Here is a 14,666-nt window from a genome sequence, read left to right on the forward strand (position 1 = left end):
TTAGATCACAACTGATTTTCCAGCATGTTATACAAAACTCTATCAGTTGAAGACCGTTTCTCTTAGGGAATGATGTCTGTGAATGCCAGTGTTTATATCAGAGACATTTGTCTCATTTGTAGCAGATACTATCCATGTGATACAGCCCTTTGACACCTCGTGATACAAGCTCTGGGTGATTCAGACACATATAAAACAGCATATTATCTTCATAGAAACTACATGTATCTCCTCTATACTTTCAATCACCTTCTAGAATATTCATAATATCTAACACAATGAAAATGCTATGTGAACTATTGTTATATTTTAGTCTTAAAGGAATAATGATTAATTAAAAAGTCTAAACGTATTAGTGTAGGTACAATTTTTCCAAAAAATTTTTAGCTCTATTTGAATGAATCCATACATGCAGAAGCCACAGAGAGGATCAGCAACATTTACCTCAAACTCTGACGTTTTTATTTTTCACACAGAATTGATTGTGTGGCTCAATAGTTGGGTGTCTGCCTTGTTTTTAACATAAATGCAGTCATGGTATTGTGTCAATTAGCTTTCTGTTGCTGTAACAAAATAATTTAAAAAACCAACTTCAAGGAGGATTTGGGTTTTTTGTTCACAGGAATTTCATTCCTGGTTACTTGCCTCCATGGTTTCTATGCTCTGAGAAAGCAGAACAGCATGGCAGAGAGCACATGGTGGCACAAACACACTGAGTGTATGGTAATGCAAGGCTTACCCTCGTGGCAGCCAGGAAGCTAAGGTTGCTTAAGAGAGCCTGAGGAAAGAAGGAGGCAGGGGGAAGATACAGATCCCACAGAGCCACTCTCTTCCTCCAGGTCCCATCTCGCAAATTTCCTTCATCTTCCAATAGCCCATTAAAATATCCACCCTTCAGTGTATGGGTCCACTAATGAAGTCAGAGAAATAACATTACAAACCAGTTCCCAACTGCTCACCTCTGAACATTACTGAGTTGAGAACTAACCCTTGGATATATGAGCTTTTATGGGTTTATATCCAAATAGTAAAAGTATGTACTTCATATGGTTATAAGAAGAATCAAATTATATAATAACTGCAAAGTGGCTAACATAGTACCTCCTATCTAATAAGTACACAAAATTCTGGTTATTTGAGAATAATTTCCTTATTTCTAATTACTCCTTAAGAGGGTGAAATTACAGCTTGGAGCCAAAGCAAAGGCCCTTAGGTGAACTTCTTGAGAATGGTCACTCAAACAGTACTGCTGTTTGACAGCAAGTGGTTATCAGGTTTAGAGTTTAGGAGTGGGACAACTTTCAACTCTGAGTCAGCACAGTGAGGCCTAGGGAGTTCTGGTAACCTTGGGCACTGAATGGTTTTGTGGTTTTGAGAATACCAGAGAAAAAGCAATAATCTCACAGAAGCACCTTCCTTTACTGGCCTCTGGGAAACAACCATGAGGGTTAAAAAGAGAAAAAAGTCTAGGAAACAAAGTCCTGTGCAGATGTGAAAAACAACAACAACAACAAAAATGATCAGAAATGTCCAGAGGCATTTGAATGGGAAGGAAGGGGACCAGAATGCAATGAACTTCATTTGTGTACCAACAAGCTTATAGGGTCTCAGTTATAGATAATTATAATAATAAAGATATAGCAGGCTATGGGCAAATAAAATAGTCAAGATAAAGTGACCTGAGAAGTTCAGGGGAGAATAAAATCAATTTGAGAAAAATGTTCACAGATCTGTAGCAACCACTGGTCCTGGAAGACTGATATAGGCCAAGATGTTTGGGGAGGGTCTCTAAATAGGAAAATTGTGAGCCATGGTGTAAGGGAGGACTTGAGTTCTGGTAGAAATGTCTGGAAAAGGGCAGGGTGGGTAGAAGATATGTGTGAGGGAATCCCACGGGAAATGCTAGAAAACTAGTCTTGGGTCATATTTGAATGGTAAAACTACTAGGGCTTACTCCTGAATATTGTGTGAAACTAGTGAAAACAAAACCACTCTGATTTGGGAAATCTGCTGTGAAACCAGTGATGGATAAAAATACTCTGGCTTCATGTGTGTTACAGAACAAAACTACTACATAGTAGCATGTGAGAAAAGTTAGAAGACTTAACAGAAGTGGTAGAGAGATGGAATATATACTGTTTTAACATTACTGGAAATTTTCTAAAATAGCACTTAGAGAGGAAAAAAAAGAAGAGAGGAATGGCCTTCCTTTACTCCTCCATTTTCATTCCATCATTTTCTCAGGAAGTTACTTCTCCCTGCCCCAATGGATATGACTGTCAGCCACAGCTTGCTAGTTTGTAGGCTGCATAAGCACTTCTAAAATTTCCACTCTTGCTCTATTGCAATCCTTCTCTATGTCTTTATGTATTGTCTGTCTAATCCAGGCCTATGCTTTCCAAGTATAATGCTGGTCTTCCAATTTAATCAGGTATTTCAAACCCTGGATATTGATATACTTCTATATGATAGCACCTCTCATAGAACTATGTCATATAAAAATATTATTTCCCTCATTTAGAATCCCATATATTTTGGTATAGTAATTCAATGGTTTGCCTGCTGGTCACTCCATATACTGTTAATTCATGTAGTAAGTTAACATCCTTTCAAGTTAACATTCCTTTCAAGAAGGAAAAAGTTTCATCCAACTCAAGAGCAATAACTGGGTTTTTCAAGGTCATTCTTATTAACTACAAATACTCACTTGAGCTCCTCAACAAGATTCTTGGTAAAAGGCCATCATTACACAGCAAGGTTTCAAGAAGCAGTTTCCAGTTACAACTAGGCTGGGATAAGAGAAGTTTCAATTGACCCTCCACGTTCAGTCCTCCAGCTGATGAAGTCCTTTCAAAATGCAAGATAAAGAAGTTAATTTATCTATGAAATTAATAGCCTTAAAGTACAAATGTAATGCTAACTCCTTTAAATGTCAATTCCTCACAGATTACTCTGAAAATGCTTTCATGCTTACTTATGTTAGGGTTGCTCAGGGAAGGAATTACATTTAATCACAACTAGCTAAAAGCAAATTAACATTTGGTAGCCTGCCAAATTAAAACTGATACAAAATAACCATGTCTATTTTTGTTTCATGAAGAAACATCATTTATGCATTTATTTTGAAGGTCTTCATTTGTTCATTCACCAACCCACAAGGAGTTTCTACTACATACTTTTAACTGTTCAGTCACTTATGGAAAGAAATTCCAGTGGGTTTTGGCTACTTTGTAATATACTTTGTATTGTGATTGCTGATCAAACTAAAAAAATTCAAAGCTTCTGTCTTCATAATTGGCCAACTGTAATCTCATTATTTATCATGTAAAGCCTTAAATAAACATGCAATTATCTGAACTACTACTAAGAGCCACCTTTCTACTGACTTAAATAATTATTTCATCAAAGAGAAATAATTCCAAGGTAAACAAGCTTCTACTTGCAAAATTGTCATGTGTTGAACAGAAAATCAAAATCAGGTCCCTTAGCACTTTCATGTATCTGGTTTTAAGCCAGAGATTACTGTTGGGGATGTGAAGTAGTTCAACCACTTCGGAAAGTAGGTTCCTCAAAAAACAAACAAACAATTCTGTTTAGTTTTACCCTATGATCCTGTAATTCTACTCCTGGTCACTTATATAAAAAATTACAAACTAGAATACAATAAAGCACCAGAATAACCATAGCCAAGATGTGGACTAAACATAGATGCCCCCCATTCGATTAATGGAATTTTACGTATCCATTAGAAAAAATAATATTGCATTACTTGCAAAGAAATGGAAAAAAACCTGGAAAAATCATGTTAAGTAAAGAAAGTCAGGCCCAGAAAGACAAAGATTGAATGTTTTTCTTCATATGAGGAAGCTAGAATTAGTTTATAAATACGTAAGTAAATGCCTCAGGTGGTATGCAAGTGTACATAAATGCCTTAATTGAAATATGGTAGATTTAGGGAAGACTCAAACAGTGTAATTCCTTAGAAAGGCAAAATCACAGTTTAACAAAATAAAACCAACAAATTGGTACTATTTTTTTAGAGAGAGAGAGTGAGTCTGCAGGAAGAGACAGAAGCTAGATCACAGTGTAGAGCCTTATTATCTCAAGGTATGGAGTTCAGAATAATTGAAGAATCTATTTTAAGAGATGATAAGTGTTTTTACTCAGCTCTTCAGTTTTGTAATAAAACAAAATAATTTGAATGTCAATTTTTTGCTACTGTATCTGAATACTGGTTATAAATAAAATCTCTCATTTACCAGATGGGAGGCTGTTTGTTGAAATTTACCTACATTCTTGGATCTTTCAATTTATCACAGATTTCAAAATGTACAGTAAAATGACTCACCATGAGGAAAAATAAAATAAACATTCCCCAACCACCAATGTCTGAGTAATAAATGCATGGAGGAGCCTGTGTTAGGCGTATGGAGACACATATGTTCCCTCAGACTTTGAGCTGGTGGAGCTGTGAAAGTGAGCTTAGCCTCAAAAAATGACAGAAAAGGAAATTTTATACATATATGTATAAATATACATATATATGTGTCATACATATATGTGTATATGGATCATATACATCCATGAAGAATTCTCCTATGATACAATTATTTTTATTTTTTGAAGTTATAATAAATGTGCTTCTTTATTAATACATTAAACAACAAGATCTAGCAACATGTCTGATAACTGGCATAATTTTAATATAGGGATGAATGCTGATATAAAATTCTATTAATTCAATAGAACTTACACATCTTGGAAAACAGAAAGAAATTTGTTGGATTATACTAATATCATAAATGCTATGTGTCAGGATTGGTTAGGTGGGGCCTTGTTACACTAGGAATCATTAATGTCTGGTGTGTTCCAGCTGTTTTCAGATGACAAGAGGACAGCAAACTGACTTCAGGAGAGAAGGACTCAGGAGCACTAAGTCTCTCCTCAGGACCAACCCATGGGATATCCATGGTGGGTGGGGGGGAGGGACAAGTGAATTAACTTTTTGTTTTAAAGCTATTTGTTGACCCAGGCTAAAAGCCACCTTTAAATGTAAATGTTATATTTTCTGAGGGCATGGATTGGCTTAAGACTTTTTCAAATTCAGATAGTAATTTCAACCTGTTGGTTTATGAAAGTATTGAATTGTTTTTATTTATTTTTTATTTTGTTTTTTGTTTTTTGCCAGTCCTGGGCCTTGGACTCAGGGCCTGAGCACTGTCCCTGGCTTCTTTTTGCTCAAGGCTAGCACTTTGCCACTTGAGCCACAGTGCCAGTTTTGGCCATTTTCTATATATGTGGAGCTGGGGAATCAAACCCAGGGCTTCATGTATATGAATCAAGAACTCTTGCCACTAGGCCATATTCCCAGCCCAGTATTGAATTATTTTTATAGGACCATCATGAAAAAGTTTAGTTCTTTTTCCTTAGTATGTCACCTACAATTTTCACAGCTTTTCTCTTCAATAGAAAGCTTTTTGTAAAATCTTAAGTACCTGTGTACATTGTTCTGACTTCCAACTCCCTTGGTTAGGCCCAGGTTAAGAGAAGGCTCTATAGTAGGTTCCCCCTGAGATATAAACAGAAAGTCTGCTCAGACTGTATGACAATGGGATTCACATATGCTCTCCTGTATGTATGGCACAGAAGCTTCTAGGCTAGTAGAACACTGGAATGGGATCTCAACAGCACAGCCTGGGAAGAGCATACAGTGGTGTTGGAAAACCATCCTTCATGATTTGAACAAACAGCAAAACTGTTGGCCACGTAGGTCTGGGAACCAGCAGGTGAAAGCAAAAAGGGCCCTTTCCCGAAAGCTCCTGCTGAGCCACTTTGAAAATATGTGCTTTTCACTTCAATTCCATTCCCATCTATTGGTTCTATGGGGTAGGGGTACACAATGTCTCTGAAAGGATAATTTAGGGTTCCACTAAGCCTAAAACTATGGCTGCCATCAGGTCATTTTGGGGTCCTCATATCAGGAGTCTATAGGCCAAAGAATGGAATGATGATACTGGCAAGGGTGAATGACCCTAATTGTGATGAAGAGTTAGGGTTGCTACTACATGAGGTGAGCAGGACTATCTGTCACTAAGGTGATTAGTCAAGGTGTCTTTGGAAACTTTGTGACTGATAATAACCATAGATAGGAGAGTACAGCTGATAAGAGAAAGGGAGCAGAGGTTTAACTCACTGAGGATGAAGGTCTTTGTGAGTTTACTAGGCAAGCAATGTAAATTAGCAGACAGCATGGCCATTGGTAAGGGGAGAAACAGAAGAGACCATGGAAGAATGTAATAATAAATATCACAGACTCAGAAATAACTGCAGCAGGGAGTATCTGATGTCATACCACAAACTTAGACAAAAAAGAAATTCTAATGAGTCATCACCTTGATGAATTGATAGTAACATTCAGAGAACTAGCTATAGGAAACAGTGGGTCTCAGTGATGCACTAGCAGACCAAAGCAGATTTCGTTAATGACCCTCTATCCTCTTGCACTTGCCTTCCAGTTCACACTGGCCTAACCAAAGAAGCAAGGATGCTTACAACCTGTATTTCTCTACTTTCCAGCAATACAGAAAGTTATAACCTGCCAAGAAATTATAACCCCTGAGCAGACCTCAACCAACGACACAGGGGTTTTGGTGTATAAATACTGCAGCATCTTGGTAGAATGCCTTGAAATAGATATTTTACATTCATTTTCAGAATTTTCCCCAAAGGTTTAAGTTCCATACACTGCTTTAATAGTTAGTTTGCCAGGTTACCATTCATTTTCATATGTTTTGCTTACCTATTCCCTTCCAGCAGTTCTCCTATTAGAAAGAAAATTATGTTCACTTGAATCTTTGTCTCAAGGTCTGTTTCTTGAAAAAATCTAAACTGAAGCATGCAGATAGAAACCTACAATTCAACTCAATCCTTGTTTCAGAATATTGAGAGATAGTCTCAAGTGATTTTGGTTTCAAATGTGGGTGGTGAACTTTGAACCTAGGTCTTCCTGACTTTCAAAGCCATGTTCATTCCATTACTCAGAGCTTTCCTCCCTATATAAACACATGGTTATTTGGTGGGTAAGCTGTGTTTTCCTGCACTGAGGATTTTGGGCTCTATTCAACTTTCTGATTGAAGATACCATGTTTTCAATTCAAAATCAAGTTAGGATCACAGGGCTGGCTTTTTTAGATTAGAATCATGTTATTCAAGGCAAGAATTGATTCCAACCAGATGATTCCTTGGCTAAATGTATGCCACAGACCATAGGCACAGGTTTCAGAAAACATAGGTAAGAGCTCATCAAGAGAAACAAAAGGTAAAAGCATAGATGCAGGGAAACAAAACAGAAGAGCCTCAGAAGCTGTAAGATTTTTATCAATTATCTACACTTGCTAAAAGGTGCTAGTGATAAAGTGGAAAGAATACTGAGCTACTTTCTCACTGGCTGATTACACTCATCTAAAGTGTATTACTAGAGGAGATCTTTTTTAAAATGCCAAGAGCAGGGTATTATCTGGTGGATAGGGACAGATGATAGCTCACAGCTCCAGAGATAAGTTCTGCTCCTCAGAAGGGATTGCAGAGTGGTTAAGTGGCATCTAGTGTCATACTGAGTCAAGTGCTAGACTAGGATGTCAGAGAGCCCCAAACAGATGGCTCAAATATTACATTACTTCATTCTTGTCTCTTGCAACTTATCTTTCAAAATCTCTTTCAAAAATGGCACTTTTCTCCAATAAGACAAATTTAATATCTGAGGAAATGTTTGAGGAGAAGGAAACTCAAAATATTTTCTGCATCACCGTACCTAAAAGTGTGAAAATTGCACATGCATGTATTTAATCTCTGATATGGGTATAGTCAAAGTATCTATAATCATAATGATTAGAAATCATTAAATAAAAAAATCAGTCAACGTTTACTCATATATTTACACACAGAGTATTTGCCTTGATTTTAAAATTTTTTGTCAATTCTTAGAGATCGACATTCTTTTTTTTCTTTTTTTTGGTCGGTCGTGGGCCTGGGCACTGTCCTTAAGCTCTTCAGCTCAAGGCTAGTGCTCTACCACTTGAGCCACAGTGCCACTTCTGGTTTTCCAGTGGTTAATTAGAGATGAGTCTCATGGACTTTCTTGCCCAGGATGGCTTTGAACCGTGCTCCTCAGATCTCAGCCTCCTGAGTAGCTAGTATTATAGATATGAGCCACCAGCACCTGGCGAGAATGACATTCTTAATGAGTCTTATGTTTTGAGGATTATTTGTTAACAACTCTTCCCTGGTCAGTGTTGGCATTCCAGTCAGGAAAACTTCTGCTGATTTCTTAATTTTAATGAATAAACCTATTTTTACAAAAATCACCCCAAAGATAGCATTCAAAATTCATAAACACTTCAATGGTATAAGAAAATAGGTAACAAGTTAGAGAAGAAATGTATGGACTGCCTTACATATGAAACTGTAACCCCTCTACACATCACTTTGACAATAAAAAAATGAAAAAAAATAGTACATTTTACTTCTAAAGTCTATTTATAATTTTAAAGAAATATAACATTTGAGCCATCTGTTTGGGGCTCTCTGACATCCTAGTTTAGTACTTGACTCAGTATGACACTAGATGCCACTTAACCACTCAGCAATCCCTTCTGAGGAACAGAACTTATCTCTGGAGCTGTGAGCTATCATCTGTCCCTATCTATCAGATAATACCCTGCTCTTTGCAGTTCAAGAAAGATCTCCTCTAGTAATACACTTTAGATGAGTGTAATCAGCCAGTGGGAAAGTAGCTCAGTATTCTTTCCACTTTATCACTTCTACTAGGTTCTTTCAGCAAGTGTAGATAATTGATAAAATCTTCTGGCTTCTGTACATAGGGCATTACTAACTCAGCAATTAGAATGACTGTGGAGTAAGCACTTCTTTTCAGCTTGTACAATCCTTCTGATCTTCCCTTGAGAATGTGCTAGAAGTAAAGGGAAGAGGATGTTTCAAGGTGGAGGAAGTAGACAATGCTACTGCATGGTATTTACTTGTATATCAATAAGCTTGTATAATGCTTTTGTCTCAGACTTCTCTCTAATATGCAAAGTAAAACTGGAGCTCACACAAGTTAACTCATTTTCCAAGACTGAGAAACAAAACACATACAAACTACATCTTTGCTAAACTGGCTCCATTTCTGTACTGTTTATGCAATATTTTTAAATCTTAATAGAAGAGGAAAGGTATAATCTTAAGATACTTACATATATGAACTATCTAGAGTTCAGCTGAAATTTTCACTTCTTTTAGTATGTATCTTACAGACACTAATTACCCCTGAAAAATCTTTAACAACAACAAGGACCCCACTACTTGACATCCGTACTATGAAATAGCCACCAAGAACTTTCTATTAATTGGGCATGGTGGTTTAAGTCTGTAATCATAGCCACTTTAGATCCTGATATGGGTCATAGTTGGAGGCCAGACTGGACAAACAGTTCATAAGACCCCCATCTCACTAATAAAAGCTAGTATTACATCTATAGCAACAAACATAAATAAAAGGATCACAACCCAAGCAAAAAGTGAGCCTCTATATCAAAATGAAGCACCAAAGTGATGGAGCTGTGGTTCAAGCAGTAAAGAAGCCTGCTTAGTAAGCATGAAACCTTGAACTCAAACATCAGTGTTGCTAAACAAATGCCTCTTATTACATCTCCTCTGGTTGTTGGTTGTACATCAGCACTTGAAATCTTTTTTTCCCAAATTTTTATTATCAAACTGATGTACAGAGAGGTTACAGTTTCATACGTTAGGCATTGGATACATTTCTTGTACTGTTTGTTACCTTGTCCCTCATACCCCCCTCCCTCCTCCCCCTTCCCCCCCCCCCCACGGAGGTGTTCAGTTCACTTACACCAAACAGTTTTGCAAGTATTGCTTTTGTAGTTGTTTGTCTTTTTTTACCCTGTGTCTCTCAAATTTGGTATTCCCTTTCAATTTCCTACTTCCAATACCAGTATACACGGTTTCCAATATACTCAGATAAGATTACAGAGATAGTGTAGGTACAACCACACGAAGGTGATACAAGAACATCATCAATAATAGAAGCTACAGATACACATAGGACGTTGAAAGTAGTTACAACTGTTTCCATAACATGGAGTTCATTTCACTTAGTATCATCTTATGGGATCATAAGGGTATAGCTAATGGGCCTTGTGATGCTCTGCTATGACTTGCCTAAACCTGTACTAATTATTCCCAATAAGGGAGACCATAGAGTCCATGTTTCTTTGGGTCTGGCTCACTTCACTTAGTATAATTTTTTCCAAGTCCTTCCATTTCCTTACAAATGGGACAATGTCATTCTTTTTGATAGAGGCATAAAATTCCATTGTGTATATGTACCACATTTTCCTGATCCATTCGTCTACTGAGGGGCATCTGGGCTGGTTCCAGATTCTCGCTACGACAAATTGTGCTGCAATGAACATTGTTAGCACTTGAAATCTTATCAGAGCACAGGCTCTCTGGGCTATTTTGTTTAGTTCTATATAGAAGCCTGTCAGAAAGACTGCTTTTTCCCCCAGTCTAGATGTTCTCTCCCAAGAAAACTCGAAGTTAGCTCCTCATCAAGATGGTGCTTTCCATGCTTGAGCTTATCACTAAAATCAAATGTTTGAAATATTTAATATGGCACTCATCTGACACAATATTCATGTCGACTTACATATTCATTCACTATTTAGTCAGCTAATATTTATTGAATAATTTCTATTCACTAAATTGTGAAGACACAGTAGCAAACACACACACACACACACACACACATACACACATCAAAAACCCACCCTAGATAGTCTTTATTTGTATAGAATGAAGTAAAGGATACATATATAGTTTAAATGATCATACACATAAAGACAAAAATAATTGAAAACTTAGTTGAGGAAAGCAAAAGCAAATGTAATGAAAAGCAAACTAGTCTTTGGGATTAATGAAAAGCTTCCCCATAAAAGTCACATTGAACTGATACATGATATCTGATGAGAAGGAATACATTTTAGGGAAAGGGAAAAGCATATTCAAAGATTCTTTGGCAGTAAGGAGTATGGTTTTTCAAGGAAATGTTAAAAACAAAGTGTGGAAAACAGAGTTTGCAGGATAGTGGGTGTCAGAGGAGTTTGAAGATGCAAGCAAGGCCACATTTACATAGATTATATAGGGCATTCCAAGTTTATTTTTTGCATACATTTCGAAATAAAGAGGATTAAGCCTTGGCAAAATATAATAAACTTGAGTTATCAAAATGGATTTAGGTTTGAGAAAATTCTAGGTGTGGCTTGAAGAATATTGGAAATAGAAGTCAATATATAAATATGAAAAAGGCTAGCAAGTCATTTCAATAGTTTAAAGAGAGATGATAGTGGTTTAGATTAGGTGAAAGTGAAATACTATGGACATCAGATGGTAGGACAAAGGGTAAACTAACTCAGCAGTGATACTAACTAGACATTATGTTGGAAATGAACTATACTACTAGTGGGGCGGGGGGTTGGAGGGAGGGAAAAACTGGGAGAGAATACTCAAAAAGAAATGTATCAATACCTGATTTATGTAACTTTAACCCCTCTGTACATCACCTTTACAATAACATTTTTTAATAAAATCAAATTAAATTAATGAGGCTTAGTAACAGACTGTATATAGGAGAAAGGGAGAGAAAAGGAAGCATCTATGCACTGGCTCATACTACTGGATGGATATACCAACAGCTAAGAGAGGAACTGATGATTCAAGATAGTATTTCAAGGACAAGTTAAAGCAGGTGAGCCACAAAGGAGATAGAAGCAGCAACAGGAAAGGAAGAAAAAATTGTGAGTTTATCTCACAGTACAACATTCCATGGTAGAAGAAATAAATGATGGTAGTATATATTGTGGTCCTCTAGGTAATTTCAGTTCTATTCTTCAGCAATGTATAACTCTTTGAGGGAAAGGATTTTATCCTGAACTTCATACCTGCCTTTTCCCATGAAGACCCAGCACAATCGTTTCTATAGAGAAAGTTTATAGAGCATATTTATCCCAGGAATTAGTTATCGTAGCCTTGTGAACTAGCCAATAAAATTTAAAAAGAAAAGCCTACAAGCCATATCGTTATAATTAAGCTAAAGGTAGCTCCAGGAGAAAAGGAATATATAAATCTAAACCAGGTTTACTTTATATAAAAACACAATTAGAAACAAAAGCATAATAGAAATATCTAGGGTTGAGAATGGACTGGCCTTGAATCAAAACTCATGTTGTTCTCATAAGAGAAAATGGGCAGTGTAAAATGAATAGACTGTTTACTCAAACTGATTACGTTACTTGTCTGCCTTGCACAATTATTGTCTACTTAGCATAGGATGACATGGAAAAACTTGGAAGTATTTAAAGAAACTCAAAAAGATGAAATATTGTAAATATGAAAATTATGACATATACTCTAAATGACAATGATAGTATTCTTTCCTGAACATTTATATAAAATATAGTGTGGTGTCAAGCTGTTAACCTTGAGTCTGATATATTCTCCAGATGCCTTAGTTTAATCTTGTTTGAAACTGATTACTTTTTCTAAATCAACTCATATTGTTAGCCTATACCACTGCCCACTGCTAGGGACCTTGAATACAGTATATTTTACTTAGTGCTTTGAAAACAAATTTACTTTCCATAAGGAAAGCTCTTCTAAACCATATTCTCAGGATTCTTGGAGAGCATAAAAATATTCTAGTTTTGTTCAATGATATACTTCTAAGGTTTTTCTAGTAAGTTTAAAGACAAATTTATATTGTATGCAGCTATTTGTACATTATACTTTAAGTCTGAATTGCATGTCCTTCTCCTTGCTCTCTTTTTCCTTTGTTGTGTACATTTAATTATCTTTACCTAATGTTACTGAAAGCAGACTCAAGTTTTCCTGAAAAAACAAAAGGCATAGGTCGGAATACATAAAGAAAGATATATTGCTAAGCTCTTCTGTAATATTTATAATCTCAGTCTCCTCTTCTCTCAGCTTTTCCCTTTCTAAAAGTATAAACCTAATAGATTTTTGGTTTGTCATCTAACCCATGAATTTTCACTAACAGTTCATTTTGGTTTCTGAGAATGAAGTTTTGAAGGATAATTTGGGTAAAAGAGATAGACAGCTGATAGAAGGAAAGGAAATGGATATAAAGATAGAGCAGTTTAAGGTCGTATAATGTTGGCTTCTAAATCCATTGCCATGTCTGACAAATGCAAATCAATAATGTGAGTTATTTTGAAATAAGTTTTGTTGATACTCAGCTGAGAATGAGAAAGAAATAAGCCTTAAAAAGCATGCGATAGCTAGATTGTAAGGGTTTGTGAGGAGACTGACTTAACTAGAGTAGAGAAAACTGTTGGATGCTGGTAAAATAAGGCAGAAGAAAGTGTGGGTGATGCAGGAGCTACTTTAAGGTTCTGAGGAGGAGATGGAGATAATTAAAGCATTATTTTAAACACATTAAATAATAGTAAAATGAACACATGTCCTTATAATGACTTGGAGAGGGTGATTCTAAGGACCTTCAAGAAAGAATTAACTAAGCATTATGATATTTTGAGAAAGGCGAAGAAAAACTCAGAAGATACTGTATCGGAAGCCTCTATGAATACGGATCCTCCTGCTAGGAAAGGCTGAATGGAGAACAAAGCAATGGAAGCCATCCAATTCATTTTTATATACTACAGTAGATTATAAAAGGAAGATAGAAAACTGGAAAAAATATGCTAGGGGAAAAATAAGCAGTAAGCTAGAAATACAGTAGTAAAAATCATCCTAAAGACAATATATGTTAGTCATTGCATATGAATTATGCATTGCTTGAAATTTATTTTTATCTTCATAAAATTAAGTCATATTTATAAAAAATTTGGAAAATTCAGATGAAGCCCTCAACCCAGAGAAAAGAAATAGGAAAACTCCAGTATATGTCCTTCTAATATAAGTTTTTTGGTTTTTTTTTTGTGAAATGTGCTACATGTAGCAGCACAGCTTACATCAGTGATTCCTAGCTGTATCAATTTGCAATAACTTCTCTCCTTGAAAAACAAAAGTTATCTCCTTCCCCTTCAGATAAGCTCTATACCCTGGTGTATTAGTCACTGCCCAAAGTGGAAAAATAAAGACATTCCATATAACAAACCCCTGACAACCTTATTTGGGCAAGGGAGAGGCTTTTCATTCACATCTGTTGAAATTGCTTTGATATACAGTGGTCCCTGAAGGCAGGGACTATATTTCATTAATTCTTGAACTTTCTATTATCTATACAGGGACAGGCATGTGCAAGTAAGCAGTATGTTTACAGAGACTGTGTGTATGAGCTTTCTATACCTTCTATTTATGGGTGGAAATTTTGCTCCTTAAGAGAGAGAAATAGTCACCTTAGATGGTGAAATTACATACCATATTTCCAAGATGACTCAAGAATGCATTGAGATTAAAATATCTCCTTTAGCTACTCATGATATTTTTCTTCTCAGATACCAGAGAAAGACATTTTCTAGTGATGTATTCCACACAAGAATCAAACTGACATTCCACATAATGCCACAAAATGTCATCAGATTATTCTGGAAGTATATTTCACTTTCAAT

General features: G+C 36.1%; 1 protein-coding gene across 6 annotated transcripts in view; it reads right to left on the bottom strand.

Annotated features, from left to right (window-relative positions):
- Window positions 1-14,666, bottom strand: part of Kiaa0825 (KIAA0825 ortholog) — a 393,831-nt gene that overhangs the window by 243,414 nt on the left and 135,751 nt on the right. For all 6 annotated transcript variants that reach the window (XM_048331257.1, XM_048331260.1, XM_048331259.1 and 3 more), the window contains one exon: window positions 2,708-2,847. In XM_048331257.1, coding sequence (XP_048187214.1) covers window positions 2,708-2,847 — 140 coding nt within the window. The remainder of the gene's footprint in view (window positions 1-2,707; window positions 2,848-14,666) is intronic.

The sequence above is a fragment of the Perognathus longimembris genome, chromosome 22 (genome assembly GCF_023159225.1).
Source record: "Perognathus longimembris pacificus isolate PPM17 chromosome 22, ASM2315922v1, whole genome shotgun sequence".
NCBI lineage: Eukaryota > Metazoa > Chordata > Mammalia > Rodentia > Heteromyidae > Perognathus > Perognathus longimembris.